Source organism: Gallinula chloropus (assembly GCF_964237585.1).
Source record: "Gallinula chloropus genome assembly, chromosome: 17".
Classification (NCBI taxonomy): Eukaryota; Metazoa; Chordata; class Aves; order Gruiformes; family Rallidae; genus Gallinula; species Gallinula chloropus.
Genome location: NC_140102.1, coordinates 6,690,201 through 6,711,349, shown reverse-complemented (window position 1 = coordinate 6,711,349; position 21,149 = coordinate 6,690,201). Strand labels below are relative to the sequence as shown.

Below are 21,149 nucleotides of genomic sequence, written 5' to 3'. Positions count from 1 at the left end.
CCCAGACAGGGTTTGGGGACCAGAGCAGAGCTTTGCCCTCAGTGCTGGGGGGTGTTTTGGGGCAAGAGTTGCAAAAGCTCCCATGGCCTCACACCCCTCTGCCTCTAGCCCCACCTCTCTCCCTCTGGTCTCAGCCATGGGGCCCCTCTGAGCCCAAAGTGTCTTAACCAGTGGGGCTTAACTCCCCTTGAAGGTCTGCAAACCTCAGCCTGGGAGCGCAGTTCCTGCTGAGCCCCAACCCCACCATGGGACCCTCCGCCTCTTTCTGCAGCTAATTAAAGCCTTCCTGAAGCATCTCATTTACTAAATTAGATCCCCCTCGTTTTAAAATTAATGGCAAGCTGGGAAAACAAAAAAAAATAAATTACTGTTTAAAATTGCAGCAAAGTGAGAGCAAGAGCTGCAGCTGGGGAGAGGCATTGGTTCCGTTTCACTCAGCACATTGGCTCACCAGAAAACCCTACTGAGGGCGGCTGCAGGAGCGGGACAGGCCTTTGATTCCCAGGTACCAGTCCCCCCCCTCACTGGGGAACGGATCAGGCCCCACATCCCAGAGCAGTTCCCAGTGGTGCCTGTCCAGCCTCATTGATGTCTTGTCGTGGGTAAAACTGTGGCTGAAAATCTGCTGTGCTGCAGGCAATGGGGGAGCGGGGGGGCCCTGGGGGAGCCAGGGCCACTGATCTATAATTCATCAGGTTTTGGTTAGGTTTTTTTTTTCCTTGCCAGTTGTTGCTTAGGAAAAGAATTTACTAAAATCTTTTAATCTATAATTAGTGAGGTTTCCTGCCCCTGGAGCTGGAGATGTGCCTGGACTCTGCTTGCCCAGGACCCCAGCCAAAGTGAGACCCCAGCATACGGCCCACCAGGAATCACCCCAGACTGAGCCCATGAAAAACTCAGCCTGATGACCTGTAATCAAGGAACAGGCTTTTCCCATGCCACACTGAGCTGGACTTCAAACCTCACGAAAGCATTGCCCTGCTGTGTTCCCCATGCCCACTCCTGCCCCTTCTCCCCAACCCGATTGTGGCATTTAGCAGGGTAAAACCTGGCAGCACAGCTGGGACGGGGGCTCCTGTGCCACCCTGTCAGTCACTCCATCCTCAACCAGCTTAAGGGGGTGACTTATCAATTACTGGAATTGATCACTAGGCTTCACCTTGCTCAGCAGAGAAGTGAGTGTCCTTCCAGGCAGCAGGTCTCAGTCCTTGGGACTCTTCGGGCTGGCAGAAGCCCAGGCAGCAGCTCTGCCTGGTGAAAACTGGGGCACCCGCAGCACCACCAGGCCCGGGATGAGGATGCTGTGGGAAAGGGTGTGCTGGGGAATAACCTCTCTTGCTTGTGGAAAGGGGCTCAGCGCTGAGGAAGAGGAGCTGGTGGTGTCTGAGTCTGTGTGTGCTGAGCAGCTGTGTGCCTCCCAAATCCCTTACCACAGGCACTGCAGCCCAGCAGCCCCCAGGACCAACTCTGCTGGCTCTCTGATGCTGCAGGCTCTCTGCGTCCAGGAAACCGTGTCTTAAAGGAGCTCACCTGGAAAGAAATCAGGACAGATGTCTCCATAGTCCTTCCTTCCCTGCTGCAACGCAGGCTGAGCGTGCTTTCTGCTGCTGGCTCCTTCCCTGGGGCTAGTGGCAGCCTAGGGTGCTGTGATCCAGCCTGGGCATGGGTTTGCTCCGTGGGGATGGGTTTTCCTGGGAAAAACCTGAGCCTGTCACCCCACACATGGGCAGGGACACTGAGACCACCTCCATCACTGGTTCCTGGTGCAGGATGATGGGAAGGGGGTATGCCCTATGCACAGGGCTGTGGCACAGCAGGATCTCCCTTGCACAGCTGGGGATAAAACCAGAATAAAGAAAAAAAATGTTGGCTTGGGATATGAGGTGCTTCTTGGCACCTCTGTTAGGGTCCAGATCCTGCTTCCATCTCTCTGCAAAAGCAGGAAGGAAGGATGGCTGAGGCAGACCAGGGCCCACATCCCCTCCTGCTCCTCCTTGCTTGTGCCTTTCCAGAACTGAGTATTGCCCATGGTCCCCCCAGGGTTGGCTTAGAGCCTCCCCAGGGCTGGCTTACAACCCCACAGGGCTGGAGCTTATTGGGGAGAAGGCTCAAGCTGTCCCCTGGAAAGGACAAAACACCTGGTGCAGCCAGGCAAGCCACAGCAGCAAGGCAGCCCCAGGTGCAGTGAGGGGAGCAGCTTGGCTGGAGGTCTGAGTGGGGCTGTGCTGAGGGGACTGAGCCCCTGCCTGCACCAGTCAGGATGAGCCCCTCTGATGGCATGTGGGCAGGATGCCGGGCTGGCAGAGGCCTGGCCCCCTCAGTGCACCTCCCAGGACACCACCAACCCCAGCTCGGGACGTGTTGGCACGGGTGTGTTAGGGGCCGTCTGGCTGGAGGAGATGTGTTCTGCTGGGGTCAGTACAGGTTTAGTCAGGAGGGCACGGGCTGGCACGGTCCAGGGGCCTCGGGATGGGTGGATTTTTTTAAAAAAAACACTTAGGGATTTATTAAAGGAAGGTCTCTGGCAAGGTGGCCAGTCAGGTGGGCGGCCAGTTTGCAAGGCGATGGTTCATCCCGGCCCGGCTCTGTTCCACTACGTGCAGCTTGGTTCGCCCCGGACCACCTCGGTTGGACCCAGCTCTGCTCGGCCCAGCCTGGCCTGTCTCTGCTCGGCTTGGTTTGGCCCTGCCTGGCTGTGTTCGGCTCGGCACGGCCCGGCCCAGCCTGGGCCCCCCTGCCCTTGGCCCGCGCCCGCCACTGCAGCGACCTCGCCCCTTCTCGGCCCGGTCCTGCCCGGCCCGGTCCGGCCAGGGTCCGCCCCCGCAGCGCTCTTGTCCTTTTCATCTCGGACAGGCCCGGCCTGGCTCTTTTGGGCCCGGCCCGGCTCGGCATGGCCAGGCCCAACCCTGTTTGGCCTGGCTCCGCCCGGCCTGGATCGGCACGGCTCGGCACGGCCCGGCTCGGCATGGCCAGGCCCAGCCCCGTTTGGCCTGGCTCCGCCCGGCCTGGCTCGGCACGGCACAGCCCTCCCTGAGGTCCCTAACCCCCGTGCGTCTCTGCCGACGGGCCCTGGGGGAAGCACCGCCCCGCCCCGCCCCGGGCCCGCCCCCTCCGCCGCAGCGCCCTCGCCCCTCCCGTGCGGCGCGGTGGCCGGGCGGGCTGCGCAGCCGCCGGGGCGGTGGAGGCGGCCGGCGCCCCGCACCGCTGCCGTAGCCGGGCCTCGGCGCCGCCGTCATGGCGCTGGTCACGCTGCAGCGCTCGCCGACCCCCAGCGCCGCCTCCTCGGCCAGCACCAGCGAGGTGAGCCGGGCCGGGCCGGGCCGGGTCGGGTCGGGTCGAGCAGAGCCGAGCAGGCCCCGGTGGCGGGCGGGACGGGGAGCGGGGCGGGACGGGACGGGACGCTGCCTCTCAGCGCCTTGGCTGGGCCCCGCGCATCGGCCGCGGCCCTCACGGCCCACAAAGCTTCAGGCCCTTTGGCCACGGCTCCCCGCAGCGCCCCGGTGTTGCCCGGCTCTCCCGGCACGTTGGCCGTGCCCTCGCCGCCCCTTCCCCGTCTTGCGTACCCCTCTCCAGCTGCCCTCCCGGACAGCCCGCTCCGCTCGGTGTCCGGCGAGCCCCGGCAACGCGCCGGGCCGGGCTTCGCGGAGCAGCTCGTCCCTCCTCACGCCTTGTCCCGCCCTGACGCCCCGCCGCCGCCTCCAGCCCGGGGATGCCCTGCTTTGCCCCCCCCCCCCCACCCCTCCAGCCTTCCCGCTTCGTCCCCGTGCTGCGGCAGCGCCGCCTCGCCCCGCTTCTGCTCCTCGGGGAGCTCACGCTGGGCCTTCCCCGAGCTGCGGGTGGTTCCCTGCTGCCGGGGCAGCTCCCGGCCCCGTGCCGCGCTGCCCGCCGCCTCTCCCCGGCGCCGTGCTGCCCCCTGCTCCTCCGTGCCGCTTAACCCAGTGCCCCGGTGAGGCGCCGCTCCGTGCATCCCTTGCCGGGACAGGCGCCGTGGGTGTCCAGGCTCTGCTACACCCCCTTCCCCTCCTACCCCAGAAACGCCTTCTCCTGCCTTGGCCCTGCTCACCCCTCTCCAGGTCGTAGGCTTCAGGACGCAGCGTGCCCATCTGCCCTCACCACAGCTCCCCTGCACCATCCAAACACAGCTGCACCCTCCAGTTTTTGGTTGTTTTTCCCCATGCACCCTTTTTTTCTTCCCCTCCCAGCCCATATCATTCACGACACCCAAAGACAGGCTTGGTGTTTCCCTGCCTATCCTCCCTGTGCATCCCTCCCCCTCCCTTTCCCTTGGCGTCTCTCAGTCCCCATTCTCGCCAGGTAAACAATCCTATTTGTCACCTGTCAGGTCCCTGTGACTCCCCTGATTAGCTTGTCTGGGGCGGGGTGAGGCAGGAGGGGGACATTGCTGCAAGGCTCACAGGTCCTCCCTGGTCTGGAAGGGCCATGGGGTTCCCTTTGCATGACCCTCATCAGAGATGGGTCCCAGCCCTTTCTCTCACTGGCTGTTTTGCAGGAGGTCTGAGTGGTTTGGGCTCCTGGGGCTGCAGGGACGCTATGTTTGGGCCACGCTCTGTTCATCAAGAAACTTGGAGGCAGGACTTTTCCAAGGGTTTTTCCAAAGGAATTTCATTGGGTTCTGGTTTAGATGCTCTTAAACAAGACCTGGTGGCTACCTGATGGGTAAATGAGTGTAACCCTGCAGCGGGCAGTGGAATTAGACTGGATTTAACGTGAGGGGAGAGCAGTCGAAGCAGGACACCTCTCACCTTGCTGTGTACATCTGCCTCAGGCATGGCACTGTGTAGGAGCTCTGTCCACTATTTCAGTGTGTTTCCTGGGTGAGTCTCCCTTTCCTTCTTGAAAACTTCACCCCAAACTTGTCACCTGGTTCTGTCTGTGCCAGGGAGCTTCGGCCACTGATGTCTGTAGCTCCCAGAGGAAGCCATTGGCTCATGTTCTGTTTGAATGGTCCCTTCTGGCCTGAAACACCATAAACCCAGAAACTGTCCCGAATTGAGTGTGTTGGTTTTGCAAAGGTAATTTCAGAGAAACACCCCATCAGGAAGTGCCAGGCTCCTCCCCAGTCTTTTTTGCAAGGAAAATCAGGACTTTTTGGGGGGGCTTGTGGCCAGTGTGAATAATTACCAGAAGATCTGTTTTGTGGGAAACAATGACCAAATGTCCTCACTAGTTGTGGGCATGCTACTGCAGCTTTGGCCTGCGAGAGCCTTGCTGCTGTCTGAACGTAGCATGCTGTCAGCTCTTAGGAGGAGAGAGTAGTTCTTACACACTTGCAAACTTAGTGTGCTTGTAAGCTCTGCTGCCACCTCCCTTCCACACCACCTTCAGCTCCATGCCCGGTCCTGCAGCCTGGCTGTACTCTGCAAGGTCCCTGGGGAAGGACGTGGTGGCAGAGGTCTGGTCCTGATGCTGATGTGCCTGTTGTGGTGGGATCCATGGTGCTGGTGAAGAGCTGTGGGCCCAAAGCACACGACATGTGGTGCACTGTAAAGCCGGCCAGCGCAGAGGGATCCTCTGAGCAAAACACGGGGCGCTGTCCGCTGCGCCGAGCACTTGGGCCTTGTTTCGGGTTTTACTGCCGCTTTATAATAGAAAATGTGGGGAGAATTGGTTTGGAAAGCACGGCAGCTTCTGGGCAGCTTCTGCAACAGATGAACCTGGAGCAGATTTGTGCGCCGGCTCTGCTGCCGAGCCTCAGCTGACGACAGTCCTAACTTCACGGTCACGTTTGTTTAAAAAATCCCAAGATTTACTCCTCCTTGTTGCTACGTGACAGACCCAAACAAACAGGAGGGTGACCCTACAACACCCCCAAAACCTGCTGGACCTTCCCGAGACCGGGGATTAGCTGACAGGGGTACCAGGGTTTGGGGTATTCCTGGGGGCTCTGCCTGTTGCCCCAGCCGGTCTGGCTCTGCGCTGCCCCTGCACAATGTAAACAGACTAAAAATAGCGATGGCATGTCTCTCGCCATGGGCTCTGTGTATCTCTCCTCCTCCAAATGGCCAGATTTCTGATATCCGGCCTGCGTGGTTGCAGTTGGGGTTTTTTCCTGGCATCGCTCGGTTCTCGTGGGCTGTGGACGGAGCAGCTCCTGTGTGTGCTGGCCTTGGGAGGGTGGGGAGCAGCTCAGGTCCTACATGTGTGCAAAGCTTCAGGCTTGAATGTTTTATGTGAAGCCCGTTTGCTTGTTTTTTTTTTTAACTTCTACAAAACCACACGGAAAGCAGGAACCCTTATGCTGGCCCTTACTTGATGTAGATTCTAAGTGATGTTGTAGTAAATACCAAAATGTTCTCTGGATGTTAGTGACAAAGGAGCACAATTTTGGAAAGGTTTGTGTCCCTCTGGGTTCCTTGGGCTCTGGTGTCTGGCTCTGATGCAGGTTTGAAGGTTTTCCTATTCCATAGCAATCTGTAAGGTCCCAGCTTTGCTTCCCAGGACCAAACCATCTCCCCATTGCAACCTTCCCCTCTAAGGGGATGCTCCTGGTCCTTTCTCTTCTGTCTCCTAGTGCAGGACCAAGGGAAGAGAATTCTCTTTGAGCCTTTTTTTTTTATTTTTTTTATTTCTACCAGCTCTGGCTGCAATTAACCCCAACTCTGTTTTTCTTGAGCGCAGTTTTGTCCAGAAGCTACTGGAGAAGTTGGAGGAGGTGGCTGGAAAGCACAGCTGGGGGAAAATGCTTCTGAAAGCAGGCTTAAGTCAGCTAGCATACTGCTGTTTTAAGGAGAGTAAATGAAGTGTGAGGGCCAGTTAACACCACCTGGGCAGCCAGATTTGCTTCTAAGAGGACTTTCCACCAACACCTGGTGAAAAAGTGGCTGTTTTGATACGTGCCTGCCCTGAAAGCTGTGTGTTCACTGGGAAGGTGGCAGACGTAGGGCTTGTTGGTAACTTGTTGGGCATCGTCCTAGCTTCGGGGTGCGACTTTTGCCAGTATCCTGTGGCCTCACTAGCGGGGTGGCAGCTCCGAGCGGGCAGTGGATCCCCAGTCGGTGCCGGGCTGGGGTTCTCGTGCTGGAATTTTGGCCGGGCAGTTTTGGCTGCAGCCTCTGGAGGGCACTTGTGCTGTCGCTGTACACCCTGAATTACAGCGTTATTTTGTGTCCGGCTCTTGTTAGCAGTCTTTCCCTCGGGACAGGCTCTGCGCTCACGTGTGCGCTCCGGGGCAGCGATGCGTGTGCGCTCCCGGTGACGTCGAGGTTGGCGATCTTCAAACCGATCTGTACTCTGGGACCAGCTTGCAGGATTAGGCCCTAATAGCTTTAAAATCCCTGTGAGCCCTTTCGCCACCCGGTGCGGATGGCATATATGGCCAGGGAGGCTCCTTTATCCCCAGCACCAGAGAGAAAAGCCCCATGGAAAGCAGCCACCTGAACCCTGTTACTACAGGGATGGTTTTAAAACACATGGGGATCTTTTTTGAAGTTTTAGTATGGAAACGACCAGTGTGTAACTTTCTCTGTATCCTTCTTTTCTCCCCTCAGCTCGAGGTTGGCAGTGATGAGGAACGTAAATTAAATGTGAGGTAAGCAGAGCGATTTGGCTCAAAACATCGTTTCTACTGTTGTTAATTGTTTGCTGTGTAGCTGAGTCCTGATCCTGAGGAGGAGCCCAGCCTTGAGCATGTATGCTTGCCTGGAGGGGACTGCATGATCTGTGGGGGGGCTAAACACTGGGGATGCTCTCTCCATTACAGTTTAGCTTTGAGATGAGCATGTAGTGAACTAAAAGCATAAAAGGGGGATTGTGGGTTTTTTTTCCTGGTGGGAAGAAACTGGAAAATTGCTGGTCAGCTCTGGCCAAAGCATCTGTGTTACAGCAGCACCCTCTGTTACAGCAGCACCTCTGTCGTGGCTGAGGTCAGGGCTCTGGGTCGGGAAGGGAGGCATGCTGCTCAGGTGGGTGGGGAGAGCTCTGCTCATTGCCAGGTATTAACTGTTGGGAATTTGACTCCTTTGATATTGGGGTTATGTAGACTTGCTTTGCTCATGCCAGGGGAGGAGAGGGCTGAGACCATCCTGGGAAGAGCAAGGCTTCTCTTCCTGCTGTTGTGCAGAGAGCTGCAGTACCGATAAAGCCAGTTTGGAGGGACCCCGGCCTAATGGGGCTCTGTGTAGTTATGTGGGTTGTTCATACTAAACCCTGCTGTTGTTGCAGGCAGCTCTCACCTGTGAACTGCAACACAGCAGTGGGCTTGGTCCTTTCTCCTTGTTATTCCCTCCTACTTTAATTATCCAGCTTTCAGATAAAAGCAGAATGACTCCTGTTGCTGCATGGAGTTTGATCTTGTTTCCATCTCACTTTTTGCTTTGAGACCACCTGTGGCAGAGAGAGAGAACCAACAGGCTGCTGGCAGGGGGTTTTCTGTTGTGGTCAGATGGACCAAGGCTAGGATGAAGTGGACTTAGTCTGGAATCCAGTTAACCTCGTGATTTTGGGACTGGCAAGCAGATATAAGGATGCAGATATAAGGATGCAGAACAGTTTTACCCTCCAAGTGAAGTCAGAGAGGAGCAGAGCAAGGTTGCTCCTTTACGGAGTAGGGAAGAGCCAGGCTTTATCATCTCCCTGTCCTGGGGGGATTTGTTGTGGCTGCAGCCTGCCCTGGAAAGCCCAGGGTCCTGTGGCTGTCCTGTTGGCATGCACATGGGTCGGAAGTGTTGTGTGTTGGGTGGCTGTGTGGTCTCCTGTGTACAGACCTTTAATGGCAGTCTGTGATGTCACTCGTTAGCTTATTTTCTGGAGAATCCGTTTTGTTGGAGAATTTTTAAAGCAAAATTCAGGATTCTCAGTTACACTCCCAGCTTGGTTGTGGGCTCATTGTGCAATTCAGGGCTCAAGCAGGAGCTCTCTGAAGTCACAAATAGCAACTCATCCTTACTTCTTGTGCTGCTTCCCATGTTGTATTAAGTAATAACATGTAACTGAGCAGTACGTCAGTCTCTTCTTTTGTGTGTCTAGTGCTTGTGCTGAAAGAAGAAACACAACTTTATCCCTCTGCTTGACAAATCATCTCTGCCAGCGTACAGATAACGTCACTGGGAGGTGGCTGGTTCTGTGCTGCCTTGGTCTGTCTGGCCTTTGTGCAAGCCGGGCACGTGCATCCATCGCTGGGCAAAGCGACTGGAGGGGTGGGTATAGCAAGGCTGATGCTTTTCTGCTGGTCATTGAAAAATGCTGCAGTGCTGACTTTAGATACCAAGACCTTGCTCTCTTCTTCAGGCTCTTGGGGCTGCTCTTCCCTCTGCGATTATCAGGGTAAGAATCTGGTAATTAAATCGCTTGACAGACCTCGAGAATAGGGTAGCTTTTGTGCAGAGGCTTTGACGTGCTTGGGTGGAAGCACTGCCAAGGACTGAGGAAGACGTGTGGCTCCAGCACAGATGATAAACGAAGCTTCTCTCACTGGGAGGTGGGTAAATCCCATCCTCTTCCTGCCAGTGCCCCGAGACTTTACCCGGTGCCCATGGGGTGGCAGAATTGTTCAACTTCATTGCTCTGCTTCTCCCAACAGCTCAGCTGAGATCAGGTCTCCTCTGAGAAAAAGCCAAGCCAGCCCGCAGGAACGGGCTATGGTGGTATTTATGAGTCTCTAAATCTTCGGTGGAGGCCTGGGTGACAGCCGTGCTTTGTCATGTGTGCCCTGAGCACAGGGGTTGGTGGCCCAGCACCTGACTTCACAGAGTTCTGAGGTCCTGGTGGTTAGAGAAAGGAAGGGTTGTTGGAAACAAGACCCTGTCTTGCTGCTAGTTAATCACAGAATCACAGGCCATTAGGAGTTGGAAGGGACCTTGAGGCTCATGTAGTCCAACCCCCTGCCAGAGCAGGATCACCTAGACTAAATCACACAGGGACATACCCAGGTGGGTTTGAATGTCTCCAGAGAAGGAGACTCCCCAACCTCTCTGGGCAGTCTGTCCCAGTGCTCCATCACCCTCACAGGGAAAAAGTTCCTCCTTAAGTTCTTCTGTGGAACTTCCTCTGCTCCAGCTTGTACCCGTGCCCCTTGTCCGATCTCTGGCCATCCCTGAGAAGAGCCTGGCTCCGTCCTCCTGACTCTCACTCTTTACATATTTATAAACATTATTAAGGTCACCCCTCAGTCTCCTCTTCTGTAAGCCAAAGAGGCCCAGCTCCCTCAGCCTCTCCTCTTAAGGAAGGTGTTCCACCCCCTTCATCATCTTGGTGGCCCTGTGCTGGACTCTCAAGGAGTTCTAGGTTCAAACCTCTCTTCATTGGTAACAGGGTGAATGTGATGTTACACCTCTGTGACCTAACTTAGCCGCTTGCTGAACAGATCCTTTTAATTCCTTCATTCAAAAACATCTCAGGGTTTTCATTCAAGACTGCGCAGTGGGGTCTCAGCAGACCTTCCCTCTGCTTTCTGCCATTCCAAAATGCTTTGCCTGCTGTTTTCTCCCTGAAGCAGTTTCTACCATCAAACAGACTGAGGGGACATGTTCCAGGTTCAAAGATATTGTTGGTATCTGTGTTTTGTTATCCAGTAATGTGCTTTAAAGTCTTTCCTTCCAAAACTTTCGCAGAAGCCTCCCTAAGGTGACACCCACACTCTTTCCAGCAGATAGCCAGGAGTCTGTTTTGCTTCCTGGTGAGTAACGATTCACAGCAGAAGGAAAAGTAAGAGCGCAGACCTGAATCTAACAGCCTGGTTAGGCTCGGTGCAGCTGGTGTGGTTATGTCCAGTCCGTGGGAGCACTCATGGGCATGGACTTCAGCACGACCTGGAGCTTGACAAGACCAGGGTCCATCGAGCAGGACACATGCCTTGTGTGCGCAGTGCCTACCACCTCATCGTGGAGCTGCGTAACGAGCTTTCAGCTTGGAGAGACCTTGGAGAAGATGATATCAAGTGTGGAGGAGATAGGGAGCAGAGCTGAGGTCTTTTCAAGCGGGCTGCTCTGGGAGGAGGGGGCATGTGCAGTTTTTCCTGTGCTGATTTTACACCCCCCCCCCCGCTGTTGTTGGCTCTCTAGCCCCAAGCTGAAGGAGATGTTTTACAAAGCCAGTCGTGTTGTGAGTGTTGGCTGTTTCTCAGATGCGGTTGGCAAAGGCAGCGAGATAATCGCTGGTTTTAATTAGAGACCCAAGAAAGTTTGTTTAGCCGCTCTCTCTGTAATCTTTGCCATTATTGGCTTTCCAGTCGCAGTCCAAATGCGGTCAGAAGCGGGGCCGGGTGAGTGCTTTCAGGCATCTTCTGCAGGGAGATGGAAGTTGAGCTGCTGCAGGAGGGCCCGGGAGGTAGCTGTCTGCAGATCAAGCCTTGAAGATTGTTCTGGGAAGAACCATTCTTGTTTGGCCCCACTAAACCCAGTATAGGAGCTGGCAAGAGAGGCTGTGGGATGTAAAGGTTTTCAGGGCTGGGCTTGTATATGTTTGCAGTCTTTTAACGGCACATGCTGCTCTCCTGCCTCTGTGTGGCTGCAGCCAAGCGTGGAGACCTTCCCGTCGAGAGCGCTGCCCGGAGCATCCGGCGTCCTGCTGGACACAGAAGTGGTAGAGGAAGAAGAGGAAACCGGGAACCTTCCTCTCTTCACTGATGCCATCTTGTGTACCTCGCCAGCTTGCTTCGTGTCCCCGAGCCCCTCTCTCCCATCATTAGCCTGGCAGATGACAGTTAGCTCATCTTCTGAAACACACGGGGTGAAGGTGAAGCGTTTGGTCTCTTTGGCATCCAGACCTTTTGGCTCAGAGTCCTGTAGCTTCTGAGCTCTGAGGGACCTACAGCTGGCTGTCACGGGGAGAAGGCACCCTGTAGCCCTCACTTTCCACCTCCCTTACACGCCATTGTGTTTTGCATGGTTATCTGCTCAGAATGAACGTGCTCCACCAGACGGGTGGGATAACCAGCTCTGCTGTACCTTTAGTTACTGCTTTTTTTGTTGCAGTTCAAGGAATTAAAGCAAGTTCCTTGAAGTAGTGGAGTTATGCTGGGCATTGGTTTGGCTCAGTTCTGCGCTCGCTGTGGGAATTAGGTGTTGGTGTAAACCCTTTGCAGCTCAGTGAGCAACCGGAGGAGTAATTGCTGCAGACGAGCTCTGCACAGAGCATTGTCCCAGACAGGGCACGCCAGAGCGCTTGTTGTAGGGGGGCTCTTTGGGTAAAATCACTGTAACAAACTGGCTTCCTCACTGGCACTGCAGCTGGCCTTTTCCATCTGGAAACTCAAAGAGTTGACTGCAACTCCAGCTCTCTGTGCAGGCTCTTCTCTGTGCAGCTGTGGGTTTGCTCTGCACAGCTCTCTTGTGCCACGCTGAGTGCCCACCACAGCAGAGGATGTCCATGTGCTATACCTTACTGTGTATTATAGTTTAATGCACCAAAAAGTCTTTATTAACACCTTGATTTTGAACTTTTTTTGGGATTTAGAAGCATATTTTCCCAGAGGCAGCATCGAGTGAATGGCTTGTGACCGCAGCTTTGAGTGGCCGTGCTTGTGGTGCTGGGAAAGGTGCCTGGAGCTGGGGATACAGCCGGGGCAGCTGTCTTAAGGATTTATTTGGGGGACCAGTGGCTCGCTGCATCCTTGACAAGTCCTGTTCACTGTGGTATTTATTGTCTCGCAGCTATTTGGTGGGAGATCTCGGGGCAGAAGTTGCTGACTTTATTAACTGTTCAAAACAGGATGCTGAATCACATCCTGGCAAGGCTGCAGCATCCTGCCTTAGCGTGCTCCATACAATGGGGAGGCAAATTCACAAGCTTGTGACCCTCAGTAGCTTTCAGGCCTGTAGGTGTGGCTGTGGAAGCTGCTGGAGATATAATTAGGCCTTTACATTTTGTGGTGGGTTGTGCAGGAACGTTCAAAGACCTCAGAGCCGAGGAAGCATGCGCTTATTTGACATTTATTTAAGATCTGGCCTTTCCAGGAAACTCTTGCTGACCCGAAGTTGAGCAACGTGAGGAGTTTACTTGGCTGTAGGTAGAGTAACAGCAGGAGTCCTGCCAGTTTGGAGATGTAATGCTCAGACCTGTTTTGGAATTATATATAAATCTCCTTTCTTTTTCTGTTTTTTTTTTCCCTCCATAAAACCTCAGCAGTTTGGCCAAAAAACCCAAGTGACTGGCCAAAAACCCTGATCAGAGGCACTGGCTTTGCAGAGAGCATTTTTTTTTTCCTGTGAAAGGCCCACATGGTTGCTGTTTATTTAGGTGTTAGAGCCGGGTCAGGAAAATATTTTGATTCCAAATGCCACTTGATTTTTAAATACCTTAATCTTTGATAATCAGTTGCCAAAATCTGTGAGTCAGGGATTTCTCACAAGAGTCAGAGCTGTGGTCTGCCTCCTGAGATGGCTTTGGGGAGTGTGAAATGAGCAGGACACCTTCAGAGGCATGGCTTCACTTTTAATGCAAGGTGGTGAGGTTTTTATTCACCAGCGTTTACACGTCAGTCTGCAACATTTGAATCCCTGATGCAGAATCGTTGCACGAAGAAATCAGAAAGCAAAATAAGCCATAACCAAGCCCAGCCTCGAGGGGATTCGGGTGCAGACCTTGTCTGTGAGTTGTCTTGGTTTACCCAGGATCCAAAAGCTGCTTCTCTTGCAGAGGAAGCTGGTGAGTTGCAGTCTGGGCAGAAGTCAGCAGTGCAGAGCTTGTGCAGCCCAGACTGATCTGCATCAGCTCTCCTCAGTGTGAGGTACAAACGTGCATCGATCACCAGGCTGTGAACTGGCAGTGGTGAGTGGCTTTGCTGGAGCTGCTTGTGCACAGACGGGTGTCCTCCCCTTGCAGCTGGGACAGTGGTCTCTTGCCACAAGAGAGGCAGGTTTCCCTGTGCCCTTGTTGGGACAGGAGCAGGGACACAAACCATGCTTGTGGAGCAGCCGACGTGCTCTGTGTTTGGACCCACCTGGGCCAGTCCTCACCGTTGGTATGTCGAGGTTTTGCCCGTTGCACCAAACTCGCCCTAAAGTCCCAGTAACATTTGTTGCAGCACCCAGAGCCTGTTGCTCCTGTTGCTCGCACAGAGACCTTGTGGAGAGGGACTCACCAAACTGACAAACCTGCCAGAACTGCATCAGCTCACCTGTGCTTCTCAGAGAAATCCTTGCTGCTGGAATCACCCTGGTACTGGCAGTGTGCTGCTGACTGCTGGGCAGAAACCTCTGGGGCTTAGCTTCTGGAGACCTCTGGAGCCCCAGCATGCAGAAATGCAGGGAACGGATCAAAATGTCCCTGCCAGATGTTCCAGAATGCTGCTGTATTGCTCTTCTGCCCTGTCTGTCACCCCAAAGGTCACATCCAGTGCCTGAAGACTGCTGCCTGAGGGGCTGCTTGCATCATGCCTGCGTGTGGGCATCTCAGCCCCGTGTCTGCTGCTCTCTGCCACACCGATTCTGCTTGTACAAGATGGGTTTGGAGTCGGGGGGGAGAGCAAGGTGATTTTTGAGGTGTTTTACCAGCACTTTTCTGCCCTGAGACAGCTTTGCCCCTGTCTGGCCATCTCCTAATTCCTGGGGTGTGCCTGTTTGCTGCAAACCCTTGGGAGAACTGGGAGGGCAGGCTGAGGTCCAGCTAAACACTAGAGGAGATGTCAGGGTTGCGCTAGAACTTTCTCTCTCTGCTTGTGCCCTGCGCTATCCGCCTAGATTTATTTTACTTTATTTTTATGCGTTACCAATGTGTCAAGTACTCCCTGGTCTCTGCTGCCTTTTTTGGAGCCGTTCTGTAACCCAGCAGCGAGGCTGTTTTTTGGGTTGCTGTGCTACGGCGGCTCGCTGGGTTCTCAGTGGTGTTTCCTGTGCTGTTGTCCGTGTCCTGGGTGACCTTCGCGCACGCTGTGCTTGCAGGAGGCTTCCTTAATCCTTGAAACTGTTAATTCACCTTCCTTTTCTTTCCCAGTGATGCCACTGGGGAGTTTCCACTTGTTTCTCTGGCCTGTCTCTGGGAGACATCACGGAGTGGGTGAAGCGGGGTGACTCAATAAGATACTTTAAAGGATTAAAACAATGAGACGATGGGAGGAAGGCGGGACGATCGGCCAATGTGCCGACAGCTCAGTTGGGGAGGAGGACAACGGGAGCAGGATCAGCTCCTGCCTGCAGGACCAGCATCATCCTACCTCTCCTTCAGCTTGGACCACGGCTCCGAGACACCTCCCCAGCACTCCCGGGCTTGTGGGCTGTCCTCCTCCATACCTACCATCACAGAAGAGCTGTGGGAGTAGCAGTGTCTGAAAATGACCTGTAGAAAGACATGGGTTGTCCCTGCTGTGGGCAGTTGTGTGCAGCAGCATTGCTCAGCCCTCGCTGCAGAGAGCTGCCATTCAGCATTCACTGGGAATGTGCGTGCTGGTGGGGTTCTCTGCAGAGTTAATACTTTGCTCCTAAGAGCTTTTTGGTTTATAGCAGTTGAATGGGCGGCTGTGCAGGCTGAGGTTCGGAGGGGGTATAGCCCCAGGCTCCTGAGAGAGTGGCTAGCACAGAAATGACATCATGGTTCGGTGGGAATCGCAGAGATGCTCGTTGTGCTGCAGAGGGTTAGTGCCAAGCGCATCGCATAGCTGGGTGATGCTGTGATCAGCCTCGTGCCTTTGTGAACTCTGCGATTAACGAGATGAGCAAAGAGGATTTCTGTTTCCTTGTGAAACTGTCTCTTATTTTATTTGGCTTTTCACCACCCAAGTACTAGGGATTCCTAGAATTTTCTCTTTCCTGGCTGTCTGGGAGCCGTTCCGCTAACTTGTTTTGTCCAAGTCTGCTGGAACGGGGAGCAATCCCACTAATTTGTTTGCTTCCCTCTCCCTGCCCTTTCTCTTGGATGGTTGATCTAGCTTCCCCCAGCCGCTCCAGCGTTGCCTGCGGGCACAGCCCAGGTCGTGCTCTGCCCTCTGAGCTGCGTGCCGTACGCACGGCTGACCCGGTTCAGTTCTGAGGTTTGGGTGATTGCCTCCCGAGCCTGATGCATCGCTCAGCTGCTGTGCTGGATCAGCTGGATGCACATCCACAGCAGTCTATTTCTGTTAGGAAATTAGCTTTCTTGGGCTTCATGATTGATATAATTTTTTCCTCTTTTTCCTCTTTGTGCTCGAGGAGCGTTTGTATCTGGCGCTGTGAATGGCCTGCAGTGTCTCAAACCCTTCTTGGCATTCTTGCTCCATGGACGTGGCCCACGCCTTGCAGCTGAACAATACATGCTCAGACTCCCCTTTTGTTGCTGTGCTTCTAAAAGCATGGAGAGCAAAGCCTGCTGGGTCTTCCTGCCTGCCCGACCATTTTGCTTCCCTTTGAAATAGATGGGGAGACGGCTGCCCCTGTGGAGAGGCATTGTGACACCCCCTGCTCAGTGGGGGCTGCTGCCCAGTCCCCTCACCTGCAGCTTTTTGCCATTGTGTGCACCTGGCTGCATCTGAAGGAAGGGGAGGTGTTCTCCATGTGTCTGAAGGAATGTTGGACCTTCGTGACTTAGGTTTTGGGTTTCTTCTTGGGGTAACGTCTCCAGCTGGGGAGATCCGATGAGTTTTTATAGCCCTAGGATTACTGTGTGTGTGGAAAGAGCTTTCCTGCCTCACGTTTTTTGTAATAAAATAATATTTCAGAAGAAAAACACTTCCAAAAGTTGCCCTGAAGGTAGCTGCCTCCTCTTGAGATGCATCACAGAGATTTTGCCAGAGTCTGTGATGCTGGCAGCTCTCACCAACATTAGCAGGTGTGTTGGGCGCCTGCAGTTGGGATCACAGGTCGGTTCGTCGGCGTATCACTAAGGCCACGTGTGTATGCCACAGTGCTGCACTTTAAAACAGCATCACATGTGTCAGAACTGGTCCTGCTGCCTGGGGAGCATCCTGCTCGTCCCTCTGCATGGCAGCCTGCTCCAGCTTGAGTTAAGCAGGGATGGGTGAGGCGATGCTTTCAGCCATATCTCTGAAGGTGATTCCTTTTGTGTTTCATTTAATCTTTCCATGGTGCTGGATCCTGTGTGGCTGGTGTGTGACAGAGCAAAGGACTCTTGGAAGCAGGTGCAGAATGCTTTTTTAAAGCATGGGATGTGACCTGCTGCTGTGGTTAAAGGCTCCTGTTCCTGTTCCTCAGCTTGTGCAGTAGCATGTCAGCAAGTAGCTTTGAAGTCCATTGGTCCCTGGCACCATTTTGTGTCGCTCAGACCCCTCCTGGGCCCCCTTTCTTGGTCAGGAAGTGTTATCTGATGTGTCTCCTGTTGAGCCAACACAAGCAGCGTGCTTGATTTGTCACCTTGGCTTGGGAAGCAGGGACTGTGCGGGTGCTGCCTCACCTTCCTGCTAGTTCTCTCCCCGCATCTTCCTTTTGATTTGATGTGCTTTTTCCAGCTTGGTTTCTGTTGCTATTTTGGGACGACTGCGTGACTACCCTCTGGCTGGCTGCAGCGCTGCTGCCCTGTGTTAAAACCCACGCTCTGGCATGGCGAGGGCCAGGCTGCTGCGCGCCCCGGGGGACTCTGGCTCAGTCCCCAAACCGTGGGACCGCGGCAGGGAGGTGCAGCTTCATCTTCTCACTTAAATTGCCTTGAGATGGGTGGCTGGGGTTTCCTGGGCTGAGCAGAAAATTGAGGGGAAGAAAAGGGAGGGGAAAGAAAGAAAAAAATAATCAGTTCTGCTCCTCCTTATCAAAGGGGATGTGGGAAGGGAAGTGGGTTTGACTTTGTGGAGCTTGGGGGCCTGTTTTTCCCCACCTTATCAGCTTGGAAGCATGTTGAGCAGAAGATGCTGTAAAGCTACCACGTTGATGACTTTGTAAACTTGCAGCCAATTTGGGGAGAAGTGAGTTGCTTTTTATTTTTGATTTTTATTTTTATTTTTTGGTCTAAGATGCAGACCTAGTGCAGGAGAGCGGCTGCCCTGCCTGTGGGGAGCGATCTGCGTGCTGTGGGTAGGAAGGGCAGGACCAGCGTGCCTGCTCCAACCCATGGCATGGATGGAAGCTCAGATGAGGGGGTATTCCTACCCCAACTCTGTGGTCCCGGGAATCTGCTCTCGGATGAGCCCAGAGGTCATTGCTCTTTCCTGAGCGCTCTGGCTCAGCCGTGATGGGTAGCTGACCTTCTCTGCCCCCACATCACTTGTACATTTTGTTCCATTAATGAGGAGGAAATTAAGACAGTTAATTTGATGAAGATGTAGTTCCTGGGGAGCTCGATGGTGTGGCCTTGTGCCTGGGCACGGCTTCTGGGACACGAAGCTCTGCGTCTGAACTGCATGAGCATGACAATGCAACAGCATGGGAGATGCTCAAGATAAAAGGTCAAAGAGAAATGGAGAGAGCTTTAGGTGGGAGCAGGTATCTTGAAAGGACATGTGCAATAATGCCTCTGGCCTGAGCACGGGGCTGCCTGTATCCCTGAGGAAAACACAGAGCAAAACCAGGTGGAGTGAACTCCACCACTAGAACATGCTCTAGGAGCAATGAGCAAGGAGATCCAACAGCACTTGAGTTAAATGGGCTTCTGTGTTGTGAGCAGTGGCAGACACAAAGATAACAAGCTGAGGATGGCTCCAGAAGCCCTGGGGCTCAGGGCAGGTGTGGGGATCAGCCAGGCTCCTCTGGCATCTGGCAGTCCCACAGCAAATGCAAACTCAGAGGTTTCTGTGTTCCACCTCATAGGTAGATCCCTCTTTTTAAATCCTTAGGCTCCTAAGAGACTACGAAATCAATCCTTTGCTGTGGCTTCCCAGGGAAAGTGATGTTCTTTCTGCTAACTTCTGGGTATGGATGTTTCTTTTGAGATGAGTTGTGGAGCTATAAGATATATTAATAATGTTTTCTTGTATCCTGCCAGATGATAACATCTTAACGTGAGATTTCCCATTAAAAGGGGGAACTTGAACACCTGAGGTGTTGGAGATACGTTCCTGAGACACCCCCCATCTAAGCTGCAGTGGCAAAGCAAGCTGCTTCAGGGAGGTTGTTCAGCCCTTCGACTCTGCCTCTCCTTCTGAAGCCCAGTATTTTTAGCAGGCTGTGTGCTGGCATTATTCACCAACTCAGGGGGCGGCGTTTTGTGCCGATTAAAAAGCACTGCCTATTGTGTTCTTAAGCAACTTGAAAGGTAATTGATGTGTCTTGCAGCCAGGCTCTTCTGGAGCTTTCCCAAGGGGGAAGAAATATTTCCTTTTCAAGTTGAGCAGCACGGAGCCAGTGGATGGAGCAAGGGACAGTGAGGCAGGAGACGCTGGAACCGGCTGTTGGTGATGCAGTGGCTGTTCAGCACCTTCTCCTTGCCCCTGCTTTATGGCAAAGCACCATCGTTGTCTGTACCCACTCACCAGCACCCTTGGCATTTCCTGGATGCTCTTCAGCATCCCTTTCTACCTCCCTGTGGGGGTAGTGTTGTTGGTTTGGTATGCTGAGGTTACGGAGCGGAAAGGGGACTGGTCTGCAGCTGTGTGGGAGCATTAGGCAGCACCAGGGTGATAAAACCCGGGGGCTTTGCATTTATTTGAGAGCCTGAAGTGACTCCTGTGAAATAGCAGTGCCGGTCAGGATTCCTGGAGGGGCACCTGGGGAACGGGTGGTTTTGAGCCGGGTGCAAACCAGACAGAAAAGCAAGCTGCTTCTCCCCCCAGTCAGTGGTACCAGTGAGACATGAGCTTGTGCTTATGGTTTATTAGTCAGGGGGCTGTTAGAAACGAGTCTTGGGTGAGAATTTAACAGTAGCCACCCACTAACATGTCCCAAACCACCTGAAAGAGTTTCTTGTTCAGCAGCTGAGGAACTGGGGAGCGATTGAAAGTCAAACCCTGGGAAATGAAGTGAAGAAGCAGCATTTTAATTCGGCAGCTCAGAGCTCTGTCATATCTATCCTACAGCAGTTTAATTGTACAGAAACAAATGGGCATTAGTCAATAACAGTGCGTTTTATCTAGTCCTGTCCTGGGGAACAGGGACTTTCTCCAGCTGATGGGCGCTGCGTGGCCTTGGGAGCTGCTGGAGGAAGCAAACAAACAAACAAGTCTGGAGGAGGGAAATGATTAGAGGAGCCTCAGCTGGTTTTTTCCCCTCGTGAATGGCCCTCTTTCATCAGGATATGTTAGGACAAGTGCTTTTTCAAGCCAGGATATCAGGGGAAGACAGAGTGTTCTGTAAAAGTCATCCAGTTCCTGGGTAGCATCAACAGACGCGACTTCTCTGCTCCGCACAGAATATACGGTCAACCTTTTCTTTTCCTTCTTTTCTTTCTTTTTTTTGTTACTTTTATGGCTTTAGAAGCCAAAGGATGTGAGTTTTACAGCTAGTTATGAATCTTTTGAAATTTACTGACTTCTGTCTGACTCTTGGGCCAGCACAATGCTTCTGCTGTTCAAAGAAAACCAGTCCAAATTAGTATGTATAAGCCACTCGTTTTTATGCTGCTAACGAATGCTGCTTACTAGGGCGTTTATCATTGCTGCTGAGGGTCAGAAGTTGGGGATGTTCTGTAATGATAGGATTGTTTTGCTGTTCTTTTGGAGATTTCTTTTTAAAGGCTGGAGTTTTAGTTGTTTCTGGGAACTGTGGGATTGAAAAGGGATTTGATGACTGGGTTGGAGTAGCGTGCCTTGCCTTTCGCACACGTGTGTCTGCTAGCTGCCTTTCAGAGCGGTTGTTAGAAGGGATGGAGCTGAGAGTGTTCCCAGCACAGAGATAAGGGCCGGTGTCAGGTGATAGTGGTGTTGCTGGGGGAAATAGGAGTGTTTGCTGAGAGGGGTTTGGACGTGTTGCCTCCGTATGGCACCATGCTGGCTGAGGGGAAGGTAGGGAGCACCTGGGTCACAGCAAACACGGCTCTCTGGGGTTGGTGTGTAGTTTAGGATTAGGAAACAAGCACTTAAGGGTGGTGAGAGGTGGGTGGAGGGGGTTGGGGCAGTGAAAAATTGTGCTCTCAACAGGTTCTTGGGTTTGCTTTCCTGTTCATTGCCGTGCAGATGAATCCACAGTGACAAAAACTCCACTGTGCGAGTTGTCCTTTTCCTACCATCACTTTCTGCTCCCGTGGTGCAGCTTTCTCTTGTGCCTGCAAGTGGGAAGATTCTGCTTCCTTGTGAAAGATTTCCTGGCTGTGGGATGGGAGGATGTTGGGCAAGACAGAACAGTTGGAGCAGGAGCTGCTGATTCCTTTGGGAAGGGGCTCTGCCTCTTTCATGTTCCTTC

The 21,149-nt window shown here is 53.6% G+C and overlaps 1 protein-coding gene across 1 annotated transcript in view; it reads left to right on the top strand.

The window, feature by feature from the left end:
• Positions 1 to 3,234: 3,234 nt before the first annotated feature.
• SSH1 (slingshot protein phosphatase 1) overlaps positions 3,235 to 21,149 on the top strand; it is a gene marked incomplete at its 5' end in the record, with an annotated part of 35,478 nt that continues 17,563 nt past the window's right edge. Inside the window, 2 exons of the mRNA XM_084271968.1 lie at positions 3,235 to 3,300; positions 7,509 to 7,549. Coding sequence (XP_084128094.1) covers positions 3,235 to 3,300; positions 7,509 to 7,549 — 107 coding nt within the window. The remainder of the gene's footprint in view (positions 3,301 to 7,508; positions 7,550 to 21,149) is intronic.